A 21,297-nucleotide genomic window follows, 5' to 3' on the forward strand; every position below is an offset into this window, starting at 1 on the left:
AGCTGGGAAGCCAGGCTGGAGGTTAAAGTGTGTGTTTGGGAGGGGACTGAGGGGGTGGGGGGGACACAGGTTAATCTGGTGCTCCGCTGGCAGCAAGACCTCGGGCCCCGGAAGGGTACTGTTTTGAGAAGACGCGTCCGCACCACTCTGAGGAGGAAGGGGGCTTGGCGCGCCTCAGGAATAAAATAGGATGGCTCTCAGGGCCACCCAGTGAGCAACCGGGAAACTACTTACCATGGACAGTGCTTGGAGAATTTCATTAGGTTCTTGGAAGCAACTTGTCTTTATGAGTAATTAAGTTAGCTAATATTTAAGTGCAAGGAACAGCACATTGCATACTTTAAGTCCAATTCTCGCAGCAACTCTGTGGTGGTTATTTTCATTTACTATTTTCAGATGAGGAAGCCGAACTTGGGGAAAGTTGAGCTTACACACAGCTAGGGTAGCAGAGATCAGCCACAGATCTGATCGGCCCAAGTCCCCTGCAGTCTCTACCCCAGGTGGAAAAAAAAAAAAAAAATCAAAAAGGAAAGGACTTCTGTTCTTGTCTTCAGTGGAGGAAGCTGGCATTGGCTATAGCCACTGAGGCCTGAGAAGGTGGATGAAGGCTTCCCTGAGGAGGATAAACTTGATCTGAGCTTGAAGAAGAACAGCAAGAGACTGGGGAGGAGGGGGCTTGATTAGCTTGTAGGCAGACTCCAGTGGGAATCTAGTCATTCAACAAATCTTCATCAAGAAAATGTTTGAAGTACAGTTAGTTAGCTGTGTTCACTTTTAAGGGGGTTGTCTGTGAAGGTGAGGAAGGGGGAGGGGATGAGGAAGGTGATGAGCTTGGAAGACAAATTGACACTGTATCCTGAGTGCAATATGAAACCATGAGGAGGTTGCAAGTGGGCACTGATGATTGAATTTGCACTTTAGAAAAATCTGTGTATAGAATTGTTACTGGAAACACTGACTGAAACTGCCCTCCCTGGTCAGGCACCATAGTAACTATTTGCATGAGTTATTTTACCACACCACCAGGCTTCCCTGGTGGCTCAGACAGTAAGGCGTCTGCCTGCAAGGCGGGAGACCTGGGTTCAATCCCTGGGTTGAGAAGATCCTCTGGAGAAGGAAATGGCAACCCACTCCAGTACTCTTGCCTGGAAAATTCCATGGACTGAGTAGCCTGGTAGGCTACAGCCCATGAGGTTGCAAAGAGTCGGACAGGACTAAGCGACTTCACTTATTTTACCACACAAGGTCATGGTAAGGAACGCAAAACTAACAAGCTGACACCACCAACCAGAAAAATTCGGAAAAGGTCAAAAGGAGACGCCACAGGTCCTACCACCTCCCTGAATCCTTCTTGCTGCCATCCATCTTGGCTGAGTAATGTGTGTGCCACCAGGAAGGACCCTGAGTGACTGGCCAAAGACAGCCCAGAAAGTTAATCCCATAATCCCATCACCATAAAAACAAGACTGCCAGCCCTGAGGCAGAGCAGTTCTCCTGGGTTCCCTTACTCTACTGCTGTCCGTCCAGGTGCCCCTTCCCAATAAAGCCTCTTGCTTTGTCAGCACATGTGTCTGACAAGATCCCCATTTTGGGCCCTGGGAGGGGGGGGGGTTCCCCTTCCTGCAACAGTATAATACATTGAAGAAGGAAAGGGGAATTTGGAAGGAGGAAACAGGAAGCCACAATAAAGTACTGATTCCAGGTCTGTGCATAGGGGTGTGAAATGTCTTGGCCCTGATACTAAAATATCACTGTGGAAGGTGGAGGAATGGAGGGAGGGTTAAGACCACAAATTCTGTGTTCAAATCTGTCCACCTCTTCCTAAAAAAAATGAGGGGGCTTCCCTGGTAGTCCAGTGGCTAAGAATCCACCTCCAGTGCAGGGGACACAGGTTTGATCCCTGATCTGGAAGATCCCACATGCCATGGAGCAACTACTGAGCATGTGCACCACAACTGCCGAGCCCCAGCTCTAAAGTCCACATGCTGCAACACTGAAAGTGGTGCACATAGAACCCATGCTCTGCAGCAAGAGAAACCATTGCAATGAAAAGCCCGAGCACTGCAACAAAGAGTAACCCCCTGCTTGCTGCATCTAGAGAAAAGTCTTCCCAAAGGCAACAAAGACCCAGCACAGCCAAAAATAAATAAAATTTTTAAATAATTAAAATTGTTTTTTTAAAAAAGAATAGAACATATAGGGGCCAGAACCCATGACAACCCTGGGTTGTTGTTGTTTAGTCACTGAGTCATGCCAGGCTCTTTTGCAACCACATAGACTGTAGCCCACCTGGCTCCCCTGTCCATAGACTTTCTCAGGCAGGAATACTGGAGTGGGCAGCTGTTTCCTTCTCCAGGGGATCTTCCTGGCTCAGGGATTGAACCTGGATCTCCTGCTTTGCAGGCAGACTCTTTGCCACCTGAACCATACCGCTGAGTCACCGGGAAGCCCTGACAACCCTGGGAGGGGTTCCCAAATTCAGGAGAGCATTCCAGAGCCCAGGAGAGGAGGAGAAATAACTTCCGTTGGTTACCTGGAACCACTAGCAATCCATGTCCATGACAGAATAACCAGTTTGAAGTTTTTCAACCTTCTAAAACAGTGTGAATTTTGGTCTGCAAAACCAAATGAGGGTCCCGCCTGTAGTTAAGAATTCTCAGGGGAGGTTTCTCCCCTTTCACTTAGCACTAAGGTTAATTGCACTAAGGAAGTTTATTTTCTTTGTAGTCCCCTGGTTTGAGGGAAAGAGGTTAGGGAAAGGAGGAGAAGGTTTATTTCTAGTTCACCTCTAGGTGTGGGCATAGTCCTCTGGGGTTCTGGCCTTACTGAGAATGTTCCAGGTAGACCCCCTCTGCCCCCATAAGCTCTTTGCAAGGGAGCCCTTGCAAACCATTGCCTAGGTTCCCCAGGTAAAGAAAATGCCCTCAAGGCGAATACCAGCTACTGAACTTTGTTTACCTTTGTAGTTCCTGTATTTGTTTATTTTGGCCTGAATATTTCTTCTGTGTATGCCAGCTCACAGATGCATTAATTTTTAAAAGTATATTTTGTCTAAGTAATTCTAGTTGTTTTCAGCAAGAAGCTTAGCCTGAGTCCCTAGGCCACCTTGTGGCCAGAGAATCCAATGGACAGTTTCAGTCCTTATGTGACTGGGTTTTTCTGCTGCATCTGGCCCCTTCGACTGCTCCTTCCCCTTGTTCTGCTTTGTTTTCCTCACCACTCTGGTCACACCCTTTTGGTCTCCCTCACAGCCTTGTCCCTTCTCCTCTCCCTGTTCCTAAACTGCTGGGTCTCCAAGCCTTAGCCTCTGCTGCTCATCACCTCCTTGTCTTTGATTTATGACTCTTAGATCTCTCTGGCCCAGACTGTCCTGACCCTCAGACCCAGCCGCTGCCAGCCTCCTTGTCTTCTGAAACTGTCACGGGCATGTCAAGTTGAACAGGTACAAATTCAAACATGACTTCCCCCACACCTTACCCCCATCATGGGATAAAAATACTACATCCCCTAAATTTCTTACTGGTCGCCCAAGCCAGACTCCCAAAAACTCTCCCTTCCATCAGGTCCTCACCATCAGTTCATCACCAAGTCCCATGGATTGTACCTCCTGTCTCGCTGTCCTTCCACGCTGTTCTGCCCAAGGTCAAGGGGCCAGCATTTGTTGTCTGAGCAGCCCTAACTGCAGCAGCTCTACCTGGTGTCCCCTGCCTTGCCCCTTCCAGTCCAAACTAGACACAGTGGCCAGTCATCTATCTGAAACATGTCTCTAGACAATCCCACCTAAAACCCTCAGCGGCTCCACTCAGCACAAAGTCCAGGCTCCTTGGTATAGCACTCAAGGACGGTTATGATCTCTCTTGACTTGTGTCTTGATGAGGACCCTCCCCCAATTCTACATGAAATCCCTGGTTCTTCAGGCTGTTCCATACTTCCTGCCTTTGTTCGTGCTACTGCCTCTGCTGAGAGGGCATGGCTGGTGAAAAGGGGGGATCTAGAGCTGAGAGGCAATGAAGGCAAATATTTCATTTTTCAAGGCCCAGTTCAAGAGCCACCTCCTTCACAAAGACTTTCCTGGCTCTTCCCTGTCCATCTAGGTAGAAATGATTCCTCTTCCTTTGTGAGTATAGAATCCTCCCCAACCCTGACATACATCACTGTGCCCTAATCATACTTCTGTTGGGATGACTGATTGTGTTTCCTGTTCATTTGTTTACCCCCATCTAGGGTTGCCAGGAAAAAAAGGGGGCACCCACTTCAATAGTAGATAAACAACATTTTAAAAATATATTTATTTGTGTATTTGGCTGTGCTGGGTCTTAGTTGCAGCACACAGGATCTTCAATCTTCCTTGCAGCATGGGGGATCTTTAGTTGCAGCATTCAAACTTTTTATTACAGCATGTGAGATCTAGTGCCCTGACTAGGGATTGAACCTTGGTACTCTGCAATGGGAGTATGGATTCTTAGCCACTGGACTACCAGGGAAATACCTAAACAACATTTTTTTTTTTTAATAAGTACGTGTCCTAATTATTGCATGAGACATACTTACTTTAAAAAAAGTATTGTTTATCTGAAATTCCAGTTTAACTGGATATCCTATTTTTATTTGCCAAACTGGTCAGCCCTTCCCTTACCTCCACCTCCAACTATGGTCTCCCTGATGGCAGAACATGTTTCTAGCTGATCTTGGATTCCCCATAACTGGCCCAAGGCACACTGTTAGTGCTTAATTAATGTTAAAAGGTTAGAGAGCTGAGAATGACTGGAGGGAGTTAAGACTGGAGACAGGGACCATTTAGAAGGATGAACAATAAACCATTCCACAAATTAGGAAGTCTCCACAAAATAGCACTGGGAAGAGGGAAAGGAGGATGGACTTGCAAGAGCTAAGGATCTGAGAACTAACGGAAAAGGGAAGTGGCAAAGCTCAGGGAGTCTAGGCTGTTGCCCAAGTTTCTGGCTTGTATCCCTGGATGGAGGTTGGTGCCGTTCACCTGAGAGGGAACCCTGGAGGAGGCTTGAAGGCTGGAGAGCAGGGAAACTCACTGATGTGGGGCTTAGAGCACGAGGAGAATGGTGGAGAGAGCATCTGAAGGAATGAACAGAAGACAGCCAGGACAGATAAGTTCAGTTCGAGGTTTCTGAAGCTATGCAGATGAAAGAATTGGAAATATAGGCTGAGCTTAGGAGAAAGATTAAGCTGGAGATACAGTGAGAGCATGATCAGCATGGAGGTGGTAACTGAAATCATGGAAGTTGGTCATATTGCTCAGGGAGACTAAAATGGGGAGAGAAGGGCTATATCAGAGCCCTGATGTTCTTAAGGGGCTGAGAGAGGAAAAGGAACCCCAAAAGAGTCTAAGAATGAGTAGAGGTGGGAGAAAATCCAGGAGAATATGGGATGGAGAGTCAAGAGAAGACAGGTGTTCCAAGAGGGTGACAAAGTTGGGTGCCTCCGAGAATCCAAAGGACTAAAGGCTGAGAAGTGGTCTTTGGGTTTAGCAATGATGAGGCCACTAGGGACCACAGCAAGAGCTCATTTAGTGAAGGAGGAGTGGTGTAAGCAGATTATATATTGATATTTATATATTTCTAATCACAGTGTCTTTTTTTGTGTGTGTGCCATGATATATTCAAGCAAGTTTAAATGCAGAGGGAAAAGACATTCAATAGAAAAAGGTTGATGAATAGGGAGGCTTTTAAATAATGGAGACAGAGAGCCCTGTGATATGGGGGCCTAAGCACAGATAGAGGAATTAATCTAGCTACAGGAGGACATTAATAATAGTATCTTGAACAAGGCAGGATGCCTCAAGGGCCATGGACTCCTACAGAATCTCTGAATGAGCTTCAGAAAGTCTGTGGACTCCCTCAAATTCTTCACCAGATTTCCATATCAGTGGTTTTTTCAGCATTGAAGTGGGAAGTGGGGTGGGGAGGATCCTTGGCTTTCATCAGTTTCTGTAAGGACACTCCAGCTCCAAAACAGGTGAAGCACCACCCCTGTGAGCAAGAGATGTGATCTCACATGGCACAAATTCTCCTAGATCTTTTCTCTGATTTTCTCAGATTTCTACCCTACCTTCCTTTTCAAAATAGGTAGCCAGACCACATGCACTCAGGCACAGGGCTCTCTAGCCAGGGGAAATTGTGGCAATCCCTGGACAAGAGAGGAGGAATACCACTGGCTGGGGCAGGGGAAGCACACAGATTTCCCCAAACTTTGATTCCTGGTTGAAACTAAAGGGATGTTTGGGTACTCCTTGAAGCAGGGAAAACTGTCAAGTCAAAGCCATCTGTAGAGCTTCCCTGCTGACTCAGTGGTAAAGAATCCACCTGCCAATGCAGGAGACAAGGATTTGATCCCTGATCTGGGAAGATCTCACATGCCGCAGAGCAACTAAGCCCGTGTACCACAACTCTTGAGCCCACATGCCGCAACTACGGAAGCCTGAGCACTCAGGAGCCCATGCTCCGGAAAAAGAGAAGCTACCTTGATGAGAAGCTTGCACACAGCAACTTGAGAGTAGTTCCTGCTCTCTACAACTAGAGAAGAGCCCACACAGCAACCAAGACCCAGCACAGTCATAAATAAATAAAATTATATTTTTAAAAAAGCCATCTGTAGTTTTCTGTCTTGCAAGAAGTGATAACTTGATACCCCTTAGGAGGAGATCATACCTTAGTTCTGGGAAGATCATTCAAGTGGGCAGTGTCATTTTGCAAATATGAAAGAGATGACAGTCAAAAATGAGCCATCTGTGTGGAGGCCATGTGCCAGGTGACCTCTGCTAAATTGTAGGCAGAGAGGTGGAGCTCTGCAACTTGTTCCCTTTGGGGAAAATGCTTCATTTATTTTATTATTTTTGAAGAGGGATTTGGTTCATGGGGGCTTCCCAGGTGGCATTAGTGGTAAAGAACCCACCTGCTAATGCAAGGGATGTAAGAGATGCTGGTTCAATCCCTGGGTCAGGAAGATCCCCTGGAGAAGGAAATGGCAACCCACTCCAGTATTCATAGTCCCGTGGACAAAGGAGCCTGGCAGGCGACAATCTGTGGGGTCACAAAGAGTCGGACACGACTGAAGCGACTTAGTACAATACAATTGGTTCATTGTGAGCTGCAAACTGAGACTAGTTCTTGTGGGAATATGTTCCTTTTGGAGAAGCTGTGGCTTAATCCACAATTTTGTACAGTGTTGGGCAGTCTCTCCAGGGCCCAGAATTCAGCCTTGAGTTGGCGGGGGCGGGGGGACCCTGCTCTCCCAAGGACTTACAATTTTGCGAGTGTTGCGAGCCAGCGCCTTTGGCTCAGGTTCTGACCTGGCTGTCTCTCTATGGGACTTGCCAGACATGGCTTCAACCCATCTCCTGTAAGTGGTTCTGAGAGCACAGATGTCCACTGAGGGCCAGGGCCTGGCCCTCAAACCCTCCACCGGGCCTTCAAGTCTTTTCATCAGGGACTCCTTGGCCCCAGTGACCCTGAAATTGACAGGACCTTCTTCTTCACCCCCAGAGAAGGGAATGGCAACCCACTCCAGAGTTCTTGCCTGAAGAATTCCATGGACAGAGGAGCCTGGCAGGCTACAGTCCACGGGATCGCAAAGAGTCAGACACAGTTGAGCGACTAACAGTTCCACTTCTTCCTCTTCACCCCCAACCAGGACCAGGTCATGGCCTTTGTGAGATGTTTCCAAGCTGCCATTTTCTTTGGTTGGAGGTGGGGGTTGGTGACTGAAGGTCCTGAATCAGTTTGGAAGCAGGGAGAAGGACCGAGGGGGTGTTTGAGGGCGGCATGAGAGCATCAAAGTTTTGGGGGCACCTAGAACTGAGGCAGTGAAAACAGAAGAATGGAAACACGACTCCTTTCCCCTCTTTGACTCGGAATGCATACAGCCTTCAAAGAGCCCTTGCCAGCTGCTCACTCTAGCCTGGGAGAAGGGGGCATCTGTGCCAAAGCAGGCAGGCATTCAGGCAGTTGGGAAGGAATTTTGGTTAATGGTGTCAAATGCCTGAGGGATCCCAGCCTCAATCTGCCTCACTCTTACACCATCTCGTGCACCCCTGGCTGCAGTTACTGCCTCTGCTAACAGCTGCCCAATCAACCTCCAGTACAGACCTTCCTCCTCAGCTCCAGACCAGCAATCCCCACTGCCTCCTGACCACCCTTGCATGTCCCACGGCTCCTCAGACCCAGCATGCATCCAAATACGTGTCCTGATCTTGATTTCAAAGAAAAAAAAATCATATAGGACAAATTCATAGGGCCCAGGAAACAAGGTTTCACAGGACATACACAGAAGCTCAGAGGCATTGTGCTGACTTTTGAGTTATGACTTGGCAACAGTGTGGAGGGCCAGGGTCAGCATTTAACCTCTCCTCCTTTCTTTCCAGATGAGGGTGTGTACCGCTCAGCCTCTGGTCCTTTTTCATACTGTTTGCCAAATTGAATTTCAGTAATTATTTATGTAAATTATTTATTGTTTGTCTCCCCTGGTTTAAGCTTAATAGCAGAGATCATGGGGTCACTTCTGTAGCCCTGCTCTCTGCACAGCTTCTGACATAAAATAGGTAGTTCATAAATATTTGTTGAATGAATGAATGAATATCCTTGTTCATTACCCAAGATGCGGGTCCCTCTAGATACCTTCAGTCTTTTCCTGCTTTCTTATCTCCATGATGTTCTGTGCTTCATCCCCCCCAAACCAGCCTCCCACTGCACCCTCTTTCCCACCCTCAGCCTTTTCAGCTGCTCTCTTGACACGGGCTGCTTCACAGAATGTGGGTAGTGAGCTCCCTGTGCTGGGCTATCTGCAAGCACAGGCAGTATATGCACCTGTCAGGGTGTCCTGAAGGGTAGGACTCTGATCAGTGACAGTGGGGTGGTGCAATCTTTACCATCAAGCAAGCCCCCAGCATGCCTGAGGTCTCAAGGCAATGGCTTTCTCCACCAGTAACCCCAGGTTCCAACTGCTGGAGGCTGGGCAGCGAACACATCTTTGCCACCTCCTCTGCCTGTGTTACATGCCCCTCAGGTTCCAGAGCTGCTGGTTGAGGGCAAGCAGTCCCAGGCCAGGCTTATGACTGCTGAGTGAGCCCGAAGTTGTGAGCAGGATGGTCAGGGCGGGATCTCCATCCAACTGCTTCTACCCATCCCCCATCCAGCCACCATAGCCCAGGAAAGGATCTGACAAACCACAGAAGTAAATAAATAACTTAGAAGTAATAAATAGGGGTCCAGCTCCCGCCAGAGAGTCTAAGGCCCGCTCCAGCACAGGCACTTCGGCAACGAATTACATGTCTCCAAATCTGTCCCCCCAGGCCCAGAATGAGGTTGAGACCGCACACTGCTGGGTTCTCTAGAGGAGTCCTGGGTTCCTGGCCCGGGCAGTGACAGTCTGTGAGCAGGGGGTCCTCGACTCTCCACAGCTGAGGTCTCTGGTGTCTGCTGGGCTGAGGCTGGCAGGGTGAGACCCCCTGGAGCCGCCGGTCAGTCGTGCCTCCCTCTCCGCAGGGCTGATGTCCATCACTCACACGGCCGAAGCCTCCATCTCCGGCCGAGCCCCCAGTGGTCCCAGGCAGTTAGATCCACGGGTCAGGATCTGTCCGCACGCCCTTGGAGCGAGCCCTCAGCCCAGACAGCCGCAGGCAGTGGCCGAGAGGCGGTCCACGGTCCTCCAGGTGCTGTTGACGTCCATGAACGAGACGGCCTCGTAGCTCGTGGGTCGGCAGCAGGGCTGGCTGACGGGCCGCGAGCCCGGGGGCGGCCGCAGGGCCCCGGCGTGCAGCAGGTTGGCCAGGCTGAGGTCGTGCGGGGAGCGGGCGCGGCGGCAGGAGCCGCTGCAGAAGCGGAACCGCACCAGCTCGTCGGAGCGGTGGCCCAGGCCGAGCGCGCGCACCGGCACCAGCTGCGAGCGCAGGCGGCAGCCTCGCGCCCCCGCGGCCCGCGCGCGGCTTCCCCGGCTCGCTCGGCCGCCCCGGGCCCCCGCCCGCGCCGCGCGGGCCCCGCGAGGGGGTGCGGGCGAGGGCGAGGGCCCTGGCGGCGGGGGCGCGGGCCGGGGCGGCGGGGGCGCCGGGCGCCGGGCTCTTCCGCCGCATAGACGGGCCGCGCGGCCCCCTAGAACAAGACGCAGTTACGCTCGGGACCCCCGCCCGCCCGCCAGCCCGCCCGCCACGCGCCCTCGCCCTCTTGCCCTCTCACCTACCCGGCAGGGGGCCCGCGGGGGACGGCGGGGCGGGCGTGGGGCCTTCGCGGGGGACCGGGCTGCGGGGCGCGGGGCCCAGGGAGGCCTCACCCTCGGCGACGCTGCTCAGCAGGGCCAGAGCGGCCAGGGTGGGCCACAGAGCAGGCTGCTGGAAGAGACGATGGGGAGCCTCAGAGGGGAAGAGGACAGCCTGGTAGGGTCTGGAAGGGGCTGGGGCCCGACAGAAGGGTTGGAGGATAATGGGCCAGCAGCCCCAGGGAGCCTGGAGAAGGCATCCCTGGAGGGCACTGACCTTGTTCCTTCCCCCGGCCCCTCCTTGACCATTTCCCCACCCACTTCTGGTACCTGCCCCCTGGAGCCATGCTCTCCCTCCCAGGTCAAGCCACCTTTCCTCAATACCCGGTAGAAGTCTGTGGGAGAACCGCTCACCTGCCTCCTAGGCCCGGCCCGGAGGGGCAGCACAGAAGGGCCTCCACGTCCAGGCTCCATCTCTGTCAACACCAGGAGCTCCCATCAGTTGTAGCCGACCTGTTCCCCCACCCTCCTCTTGAGGCAGCTTGGAACATGGAGAGATGAGTTATCCTCAGAGCAGGTCATCCCTCCACTTCAGCTTCTCCAGGTGAGGGACAAGGGGCTTGGGCAGCTGGGCTCAACCCAAGAGAAGTGGCTGCATCAAGAACCTAGCTATGTGGTGGTGCTTTGCACCTGTTTCCTTTCAGACTTCATAACTCCATGAGGTAAATGGTATATATCATCCCCATTTTCCAGACCAGGAAACAAGGCTCAGAGAGAAGCTCAGCAGTTATCTAAAGTCACAAGGGTAGACCCACACGCTTTGCGGGGAAGGGAACTTCCTGCCCTGTGCTGCAGGGCTGGAGAAGGGAGCAGCTGGACCCCCTGACCCCACAGAGAGCCTTCTCTCCATACTGCAGAGGAGCAAGTTGTGGCCTGGAGAAGAATGAGGGTGCTTGCGGGTTGCCCTGAGTTATTGGATGATAGTGAGGTCCAGGCTTCAGCCTGTGCTGCCCACCCGAGTGCTGCTGCACCTTGCTCCTCTGTGGTCTCTGTCTGGATGCAGAGCTGCCTGACCACAGATGTCTTCTCTTCTGACCACAGACATCCTTCAAGAGCCAGCAGGTGGTAGAGGCTGAGGAGCTCTCTAGGAACAAGGGGTCTGGGCCATGGCTTTCTATGACCACCAGGGGGCAGCATCTGTCAAGTCTGTGGACTCAAAGTAGGGTGGGCTTTCCCCCTACCCTCAGCCCACTCAGGCCCCAGCAACTCCCAGGAGTTGCTTCCTACACCAGCCTGGTCCCTGAGAGCTGAGCCACCCTGAGAGCTGGTCCAGGTCTGTCCGCCTGCAAGCTCCCTCTGGATCTGGCAGCCTGGACCTGCTCCTAGAAGTTTCCCCCATGAACCATCCTTCCTGAGCTCAGTCGGCCTTTCAGAGTCCCACCAATTTTTATGAGCCTGCACTGCCTAGCACTCCCAAACACCTCTCTGGAGCCCTGGAGCCTTCATGAGCCCTCACTAGCGGGCCTGCTCTTGGGTGCCAGCTGTCACCTCCAGCCTCACCCCCGGCGCACAGAATGTTGATGTACCTGTGGGCCAGGTACAGGGCCTGGTGAGGCCCTCCAGTGCCAGATGTGCTTGCCTAGCAGAATTTGGGCCTAAGGAGTCAGGGTAGTGACTTGTTCTCACTGATGGAAGGCAAGCCTAGCAAGGTAGGGTTAAAGACCCCTGCACTAGGGGGAGCCCAGGAGCAGGTCTCTTGTGGGCAGCTCAGGCCCTCCGGCCCCCTCCCGGCCATCTGGGGCCACCTGGTCCTCCAGCCCTTGCCTGGCCGCCCCATCTAGCAGCCCGATACTCACCCCGGGGGTTCTGTGTCCTGTTCTTCTAGGCACCTTTCCTGGAACCAGAGCTGGGCTTTCCCCCGCAGCCCAGAAGGTTCATGCCCAGGGCTGTGCAAGCTGGCAGCGCCTCTCTTAGCCAAAAGCGAGGTCTTGGCAGCCAGTCTGAGCCCTGTAGCGGCGGCAGGAGCCTCACATTACGGCAGCGGGCCGGCAGGGCTAGGCAGGGCTAGCACAGTCCTACAAGCAACTAGAGGGGCTGAGGGGGGCTGGGAGGGGCGGGGAGCTGCACAGCGGGCCCAGGAGAGGGAGAATGTGAGAAAGGAGTGGAAGGGGACAACCCTGGCCGCTCCCCCCTAGCCCCTGGGCTGGGATGAGGGGTGGGCAAACAGGTCGGCTTACCGCGAGTGCAGGGCTCTGGGTCCGGGACACAGCAAGGGCTGGGACCCGAGGGACCTGCTGCTGGCGGAGCCCGTGGGCCGTGTCTGGGGGCCGAGCCCAACTCCATCCCTCAGCAGCCTCATGCCCGCCGCCGTCCGGTGTCAAATTCCAGCCCTGGCGTCACCGGATCCTGGGGTGGGGCCCGAGCACTCCCCCACCCCGCCCTACCTTTCAGGGCTCACCTGGCCGCTCCACCCTCTGGAATCCGGTCCCCCTCGCTCCACTAAGGTCCCCCGAGGTAGGGGGGGAGGAGAAACTGGGGAGGGCCCCCAGGTCGGTGCAGAGGCGCAGACACTGGGTGTTCAGAGTTTGGAGACACTTGGAGTAGGGAGTTGGGAGGCCGGGCAGAGGGCGGGAGAGGGAGGGGATGGGCCGGTCCCTGCCTTGGGCCACTGGCGTTTGGGTTCCTGTCGTCCTGGCTGGCCGGTCTGTGCTAGCTGCTCTCTCTGATCCACCACTAGTTTCTTCTCTCAACAGACTCATCGCACTCCTCAAGTCCGCAAGGCACCGAGCTGGGGCTTTCAAGGTCCGACCCGCTCTAGCGGCCCCAGCCCCTCCGCTAGACCCAGCGCTTCCCCTCCACTGCTGCCTGGGGCTTGGAGTACAGACACACCTGCAAAGGCCGCTGCTCAGCCCGGCACAACGCGGGCAGAGTGGTAGGAGTGGGTGCCGGGGCAGAAGAAGAGCAGGGTCCCGGAGGAGGAAGGTTTGCACCGGAGGGTTGAGGTAGGAGCTGGAGGGTTGTATTTAAGATGCCTAATTATGGCAGTTTGGCTGGTGGGCTCGAGGTTGGGTGAGTAACATGGGTAGAAATAAAGAAAGGCCAGATGCTGTGTGTCCTCATAGGGAGTCTGGACTTTATTCTGGGGACCGCCGAACTTGTTTCAGGCCGGAGAATGGTGTGATCAAACGTGCATTTCTGTGGCTAACTCTGGCTGCAGTGAGGAGGATGGTTTGGAGGTATGTCAGGAGGCTTCTGGGGGAGAGAGGAATCTGAAGCTGAATTATGGGGAGAGTGTGGAGCTTTGGGGGCTCTTTCAGGACCGCACTTTTTTGAGAACTCAGTTGGAGTCAGATTGGATGGGGTGGGGCGGTAGGACAGTCTGCCTTTGGTCTGGGTGACCAGGTGGAGGGGATTCATTCTGGCTGGGGCTCCTGGAGCAGAGGCAGGCTGTGGACAGGAGCTCATGAGTTCGGTGTCGGTTGTGCGGAGCTGTGGATTACCATAGTGGAAATGTTCAGGAAGTGACTGAATTTGTAGCCTGGAGAAAGTGAAGAGAGCTGGGCTGGAGATAGCAATTTGGGAACTGTTGACCAACCGACCATTGCAAGCTGTGGGTGGGGATGAAAGTGCTCAAGGGACGCGTGTGGACCAGCTGTACTCTGGCTGTGTGTCAGAACCATCTGTGGACCTTTTAAAACTACCCAAATCTGGGCCCATCCCCAGGCCCGAATCAGACTGGGCATGTGCAGTTTTCCACATCTGCACAGGTGATTCTGGTGTGTGCAGGCAGAAAACCACGACTTTGGGGAGAGCAGTTCACGTGCAGCGCTGGGGACTAGAAGCTTAACTGTCTCCCCAGGCAGCGAGCAGCTCTGCTCACCCCCAGCCAGCTGCCCAGTTGTGCGGGGGCTTCTTCCCCAGGGCTGCAGCTTGCTGGCATGCAGCCTATGCCCTGTACAACTGCAGGGGGCGCCATTCACGTAGCACACGATACGCCCTGGAGTTTGCATCAGAGCGGCCTTGTCTCCAACAGAAGGGAAGGAAGTTTCTGGGTCTCCCTGTCCCTCATTCAGGGCTTCGCTTTCTCCTCCGCCGAGGAGGTTTCTGTCTGAGGACAAAGTGCCACAGTATAGGGGCATGTGGGAGTCCGGAAGGGGATGGCACTCGGATTGGGATGTCAGGTGAGAGGTGAGGGGCCAGCCAACCCCACCTGCTGCCACGTGGCAGCTCTGGTAGGAAACTCACACCCAGGCCTGTGGCCTCAGGGGCAGGCGTGTGCTGGCCTTTCTCGGGCTGGCCAGCCATGCGAGGGAAGGGACAGAGCAGATTTCAGGGCTCTGGGGGGTAAGGTTAGGATGTCCTTTCCACTGCTTGCCAGGGGGATCCTGGAGCTGGGCTCAGCCTTCCTGTTCTGTGCAGGAAGAGGGTGCCGAGGGGAGACCATGTGCTAAGGGGGAGGGTGGGGCTGCCAGGAGTGGGTGAGGTCTGTGGGCTGCTCTGTGTTGGGGACTGGGCAGTGCCACTTTCTTGTGCTTGCAGGAATCTCTGTCCCTGTAGAGCTTGGGCTGTGATGACCCAGCGGTGCTGTCCTAAGGCTGTTGTCTTCAGTCCCTTGCCCTCTAGCTCCATTAGGGGGGCACCAGGGTAGATTCCAGGGCATGTCCTGATGCCCTTGGTTTGCTTCTCAGGGCAAAGGGGGTCCAGGGCTGCTGAGGGACAGGGGAGGTTCCAGAAGGCCCCTAGGTGACCACGCAGGTCCTGCAGCTGGGAAAGGTGGAAAGAGGGCTGGAGAGATGGCTCTTGGGTTTAGCGTGGCTGCTGAAGTACCTGTTTCTTCCAGGAAAGTCAGAGAAAGCAAGAGGAGGCAGGCTCAGGGAAGAGCTTTATTGCTTCCATGATGGCTGCCCAGCAGGGCTGCTGCAGCCGGGTGAAGTCCTGGTGCCTCACTTCCCTCTGGTCCAGGCTAAAGGCAGAACCCGAGGGCCTGGCAGTCTCGTTACTGAAACCCAGAACAGTTGCCAGGTAGGCTGCTCCAGGCCTGCAGCACTGTCCTGGGGGTCGGTTGCAGCTGGGGTTGGGGTGGGGGCCGTTCCCATCAGGCTGGGCCAGGCCATGCCTCCGGAATGCTGAAGTTCTCTCTGCTCAAGCCCAGGGGCGTCTTGTTGGCTTAAAGGATGGCTCCAGGTTTTCCCTGTGGGGCAGCTGGGGGCTGCTGAGTGGGACTATCCCCTCTGCTCCCCAAGAAAGGCCAAACACTGTCATGAGTGGAAGGGGGCTGGCCTGAGATCCTACCCACCTCCCCTTGACCCCGGAGCAGGGCACAGGCTAGTCCTGGCACTCCCACACTACAGGGAGCCTGTTGGGACCACTGCCTGAGGGGCCCTTTAGTGGGTCTCTTTCTGCATGGCCAGTGGACCAAACGTGACATCTCCAACCTGATTAAAAAATAAATTATCCCTACCCTCCCCCCACCCCAAATTCACAAAGTGATAATACACCGAACACTGATTGGAGAAATGATTCTGGCAGCAGCTTTGCTGCCTAGCGTCCACCTCCTGCATGCTGGGCCCGCTGGGCACAACCAGTGGCCTCCTGGCCTTCTGGCTTCAAGGACCCAGACTGAGGTGAAGGCGAGTGCTGGGCTCTGAGGCTGGCCTCTGAGCAGACATAGCTCTGGCTGCTCTGCCAAGGCCTCGCCACCCCTGGGGCCACTTGGCACGGTCCTTCTCCCGGTCTGAAGGCTCCCGCACCTCTCAGGCAGAGCCAGGCTGAGGCCAGTGAAGTGGGCGGGTGGTGGTGGCTGGACTTCTGTGGCCATGTGCTGGGTGCACCTCAGATACCACTGGTGAGGTCAGTGATGACACGCGCTTTCACCAGTTTCCGCAGAAACTCTTTCTCTCGCTGAATGTTGTGCGTCCAGGACTGAAAGGGAAGACGGAGTTGCGGTCAGTTGGACAGGCCAAATGGCTGTAGGGATGGAGCCTTGCTAGAATGCTGCAGGTTCCCAGGGCTCTGTGCCCTCTTCTGAGACCACCACCCTCCGCCACTCCAGAAGTGCTGCGGCTCACCCTCCTCCTTTCCCAGGACCTAGAGAAATAACCTTCTAACCCCCTTTCCCTCATTCAGGAATACTCTGCCTCTTAACTTCTTCCAAGCCTTAGAGATGGAGGCTTTCCAACCGTGTTCCCACTCCTTCAACCCCTCCTTGCCCAGCAGCTTCTCCGGGCCCTCAGGCCCTCGGCACCCCAAGGTCAAGCGAAGTGAGTCATCAGGTCTGGCCCAAGCCTGGGGGGTGGGCCCTGCTGGAAAGGGAACCACGTGGGGTGGCTTAGTCATTCTCTGACCTGACGCAATCCATTTTCCAGGCCTAGGGGCAGCTGATGAAATCCTGCCTCTCAGATTAGAGGAGCCAGGGGAGAGCGGGCGGTGCAAAGGCTCATTTTATTGTCACTGTGGAAATAGGAGGAAAGATGCTACCTTCCAGGGCTTTCCTGGGGAAGACTGCACCCAGGCTCAGGTTCTTTCCTTTCCCCGGTGCCAGGAAGCTGTGATGACTAAGTCTCTCAAAGAATGAAACAGGATTGAATGAATAAAGGAGTGATGAGAGCCAATAGCTTTATCACCATCTGGACACAGCTGACTGCTCTGTTGCATCCGACGGAATGAGGTTCACCCTAGGATGTTCACAGCCACTGTTTACTGGCGTGAAGAACTTACAGCTCTTGTCTGGTGCTTGTCCGATCCAAGCAACCTCCTCCAACCTGCCAGATCTTTTCAGTTTGAAACTTGGGCAAAATCCCCTATATTCCTCTTCTCTGAACACCCCCTTCAACTTCCTGTGCTAACCACGAACCTGGCTGCCCCCAAGGACGGCGTTCCCTAGACACGCTTTTTCTCCCCCTCACACCCACACTCCACGGTGCCTGGAGGTGGCAGAGTCTTCCTCATTTGTTGCTGCATCTACACAACTGTCCCTGTGACCTCCCTCGAACCTCTGGCTCCTTTGGCTCCTGGAATTATTCTCAACTGTCAGCAAACTGCCCCTCCTTGGTGCAGACCCCTGGGTGATTCACCCTCATTCCTTGAAGATATACTTTTAAAAATTTACTTATTTATTTATTTGACTGCACCAGGTCTTAATTTTTTGGGTCTTCGTTTCGGCATGCATGATATTTAATTGCAGCATGTGAATGCTTAGTTGCAGCATGTGGGATCTAGTTCCCTGACCAGGGATGGAACCTGGGCCCCCTGCATTGGGAGCCCAGAGTCTTAGCCATTGGACCACCAGGAAAGTCCCTTTCTTGAATTCAAACTTCTGGCTCACCCCATCTGTCTTTGAAGGCAGGGAGTGTTTGGCACAGAGTAGGTGCTCTATATATATGTGTTGAATGAAATCAGATTTTCCAGGTAAGAAAATGAAGGCATGGAGGAATGGCAGGACCAGGATCCAAGCAAGCATAGAGACCCACACAGCTCTTTACTTATCCCATGCCTGCATCACTCCCCAAGAAGAAGTAACCAATCTGATGGGTCCGTTTCAAGAATACCTACTGGGAGTCCCTGAGGGTTGAAAGGTCAGCAGAGGACTGGATATCTGATGATACTCAGGAATTATGGTTGGGACTTCCCTGGTGGGCCAGTGGCTAAGACTCTGCTCCCAATGCAGGAACTAGATCCCACAAGCCACAGCTGAGAGTTCACAAGCAGCATCTAAGACCCAGCACAACCAAATAAACAAACCAATACTACAAGGCAATAGGACTTTTTAAAAACAGGAATTATTGTTAAAATTCCAGGTGTGATAATGGTGTAATATTAAAAAAAAGTCATCCTTATCTTTTAGAGAAATTTGCTGAAATGTTCATGGCTGGAATGACAGGATGCCTGAGATCTGTGTCCCAATAGCCAGGGAGGGGAGGCTTGAGAGGAAGAGCAGATTGAACAACATGGGCGTGTGTTGATAACTGGGGGCGGGAGGTGACACTATGTGGGAGTTCATTAGTTTCTTCTCTACTGTGCATAGGTTTGACAAGTTCATAATAAAACAGTAAACAAAAAAGTCTGCCAGGGTGCCTCTCTCTTGGACCAGGCAACGCCCTCTCTCTGGTGATCTTTTCTCAGCCCCTGACCCGTGCTCACAGCACTCTCCACTCCACTCCACCTGCACTGTCCACAGGCCAGGCAGGATTCTGGGACCCTCACCAGGACCCCTGACTCCGGATGCAGAAAAGCCATCCTTCTCCCAACTCCCATCTTTATCTCTGTGCTCCCAGGGTTCTGCCCTGACTTTCACAGTTCCTCCTCTGTTGTCTCCCTGAGACATCTCATCCATGCCTCCCCTGTGCTCACCACTCACGAATCTGCATTTCCAGCCCAGATTTCCCTGTTGTGGAAGACTCCTGTGGGAGCCCACGTCACCCTCTGGCTGCTGCTCGGCCCCTCTCCTCTTCTCTCCTCCAGGTTTCCCCAGAGAGCACTCGGTGGGAGGCACGCTCACTGTTCAGCGGCTGCACTCTGGCTCCGAAGCCCCTGCTCCTTGGAAACTGTGCTCCCCACAGCCCTCGGGACCCCCTAACTGGTACATCCGATGGCTGAGTCTCAGCACCTCTCCTAGGACTTCCATGCCACACTGGTGCCATGCACTGGTGATTGGAGGCATGCCCCTCCTTGGGTCTCCAGGATCCTGCATCTTCTGACCCTTCTCTATGCTCTCTCCTTTATGAATGCCTCTGACATCCCTCAATATCCCCTCCACATTCAGCCCTTGTCTCACTGTCGTCACATCTCACATGCTCCCACTGGGCCTGGAAAATGGGCTGTGAAGCAAGTCTTCTCCCTTGCCCACTGAAGATACCCTGAGAGACAGCAGGGATCCTACCCCCAGGGACCAGCATTTCAGGGACTCCTCTAGGATGCTGAGAAGCAATAGTAATAAGTAGGGGTAAAAACACTGCCATTAATCATAATGGCAAGCATGTGCAGGCACTTACTACGGCCAGGCCTTCTTTACACATTATCACATCGACTCTTTCCCAAACCTCCCATTACCCCATGTATTGATAAGGAAAGGAAGGTACAGAGCCAGGCTGTGAACCCAGGCCACCTGATTTCTTTGCCAGCACTGCTCAGCACTCCAGCTGGAGGTGGTGCAGCAGATGCCGCGCGTCCCGGAGCCAGATGGTTCTACAGGCTAATGGAGGGGGTGGGGGTGAGACAACTGAGACACAGCAGGTGGAAGAGGCAACAGCCTCCATCAGCGCTTCAGGGAAGGTGTGTCCTTCCACCTCATTCCACATGGAGGCCCTCTCCAGGCCTCGCTGATTTAAAATCCTAACCAATTCTTGCCTCTGTCTTCCTGTCATCCCTGATCAGTTCCGGTGAACTTTCATCTCTTGCCTAGACTGCTGAGACAGCATCCCAACTAGCTTCTGTTCCTGCCTAGACCCCTCTGTCATGTTGGAGCCACAGTGACCCTACTACACGCTCATCTATAGCCAAAAACTGGTCCATGGCTCCCTCCTGCCTTCACAACAAAGTCCACACTCCTTACCATGGCAGAGAAAGCCCTCCCTGATCTGGCTACTGCCTGTCTGTGGCCTCTCACCCTCTCCCTAAAGCCATTACATAAAGTTTACATAAAAGGAATATATAAGAGGCCCAGTATAGGAGTAAACAGAAGCCAGGAGGCAGGTAAAAGCAGTGAGAGCAATTTGGGGTGGGTGCTGGTAGGGGACGAGTCAGCAAGAAGGTACGTGAAGGGAGGTAGAGATGGAGAGACAAGGTCTTTCCCCAGGGTCCTGGTGAACAGGAGGCACGGCTGGAGCCACAGCTGAGGGGTAAGACAGATGGGGGCTCTCCTGGACCCAGGAGGAGCTTACTACTCCTGAACCCCATTCCAGTAAATAGGAGGCCCAGCTGAAAGGTTGTTTCCCAAGAGATTCTCAAGTCTCTCTCATATCTTTGAAATAACTCGCAATCACTCAAGGCCATCTGAATGAACTCCCAAAGCCTAAAACAATATATATGGGAACAGAGCCCTGGATGGGGGTGTGAATCTCCTGGGGAATGTGCGGAGTGAGAAGGTTGTCTAGGATGGAGCCCTAGTTAATGCTGACTCTTCGGGCTGGACTGAAATCCAGGACATGGAGGAAGAGAATAAGAGAGCCTGGTGAGGGAACAGGAGGGGCACTGAGATGCCTGACTCAGAGTCTGAGCAGGAGAGCATTTCAGAGGAAGCACCGCTCAACACAGAAGCCACTGCCAAGCGATCAGGAAAGACAAGACTGACACGTGTCCTTTGGACTTGGCAGCCTTGAGTCACTGGTAACCTTGGTGGGAGTCCTCTTAGGTGAAGGGGAAGCCGGGCTGTGAGGGGTGAAGGGCTGAGTGGGAATGAGAGGGGCAGAGCCTGCCTGGCAACAGCAGTTTTTCTCCTTTCTCTGCATGGAGGAGGAGAGGGAGGGAGCTTTGGGGAGCATAAGACCTGAACAGTTCAGTGGGTTGGAGACAGCCTGTAAGAGACTGATGAGCAGGAACGAGGGCTGCTGAGCTGTGAGTCTGCATGGACAAGAGGCTTTCTCTAACAACCCTTGCCACCCAGAGGCAGGAAGAGAGAAGCTGCTCAGAGCACAAGCCGCAGATGCCCAGGGTCCAGGCAGGGAGCAGCAGAAGGCAAGGGGAAGAAGCAGAGTGTTTGGGTTTTCCACAGGGGCTCTTGCTGTGAAGCGAGAGGGGCCAGGAGAGGCTGGCTGACTGGGAGAAGTTAACATACTCATCACCTGGGAAGCAACTCTGGATGCTGAAGAGCTTCAGTGCCTGGCTACAGGAGAGGGTGGAGGAGGTACTGGGGGCATCCTGAGACTGAGAGGCAATGTCTGTGGGTTGTTTGAGGGGGCGAGGCAGTTCTCTGGGGGGATAGAAGAATTGAAGTAGGGAGGATGGCCCTGAGCTTGCGCCCAGATGGGCAGGTGACGACTGGGGAGCAGCAAGAAGGAGGCAGGGGCTGGACCAGGACACGGAGCAGGCGGAGGGGGCAGTGGGCAGAGGGGAAGCTGAAGAAGAAGACTGGGAGAGGGA

At 53.8% G+C, this 21,297-nt stretch overlaps 2 protein-coding genes across 4 annotated transcripts in view; both read right to left on the minus strand.

Annotated features, from left to right (window-relative positions):
• Window positions 1-8,744: 8,744 nt before the first annotated feature.
• ARTN (artemin) lies at window positions 8,745-12,980 on the minus strand. Its single transcript, XM_061119756.1, has 5 exons — window positions 12,680-12,980; window positions 12,078-12,228; window positions 11,738-11,807; window positions 10,207-10,354; window positions 8,745-10,118 (listed from the first exon to the last, which is right to left on the minus strand). Exons 1-5 carry the CDS (start codon window positions 12,978-12,980, stop codon window positions 9,631-9,633), a joined length of 1,158 nt encoding a protein of 385 aa, XP_060975739.1. The 3' UTR covers window positions 8,745-9,630.
• Window positions 12,981-15,091: 2,111 nt separating this feature from the next.
• Window positions 15,092-21,297, minus strand: part of ST3GAL3 (ST3 beta-galactoside alpha-2,3-sialyltransferase 3) — a 205,732-nt gene continuing 199,526 nt past the window's right edge. For all 3 annotated transcript variants that reach the window (XM_061122149.1, XM_061122150.1, XM_061122151.1), the window contains one exon: window positions 15,092-16,143. In XM_061122149.1, coding sequence (XP_060978132.1) covers window positions 16,054-16,143 — 90 coding nt within the window. In that variant the 3' untranslated portion in view covers window positions 15,092-16,053. The remainder of the gene's footprint in view (window positions 16,144-21,297) is intronic.

This window comes from Dama dama, chromosome 20 (genome assembly GCF_033118175.1).
Source record: "Dama dama isolate Ldn47 chromosome 20, ASM3311817v1, whole genome shotgun sequence".
Classification (NCBI taxonomy): Eukaryota; Metazoa; Chordata; class Mammalia; order Artiodactyla; family Cervidae; genus Dama; species Dama dama.

Coding starts and splice junctions, on each gene's coding strand:
- ARTN (XM_061119756.1), bottom strand. CDS start 12,980: ATGAGTCTGTTGAGAGAAGAAACTAGTGGTGGATCAGAGAGAGCAGCT. Junction 10,355..11,737: donor ACCCAAGAGCAGGCCCGCTA/GTGAGGGCTCAT, acceptor CGTCTCTTCCAG/CAGCCTGCTCTGTGGCCCAC. Junction 10,119..10,206: donor CCCCGCGGGCCCCCTGCCGG/GTAGGTGAGAGG, acceptor GTCTTGTTCTAG/GGGGCCGCGCGGCCCGTCTA.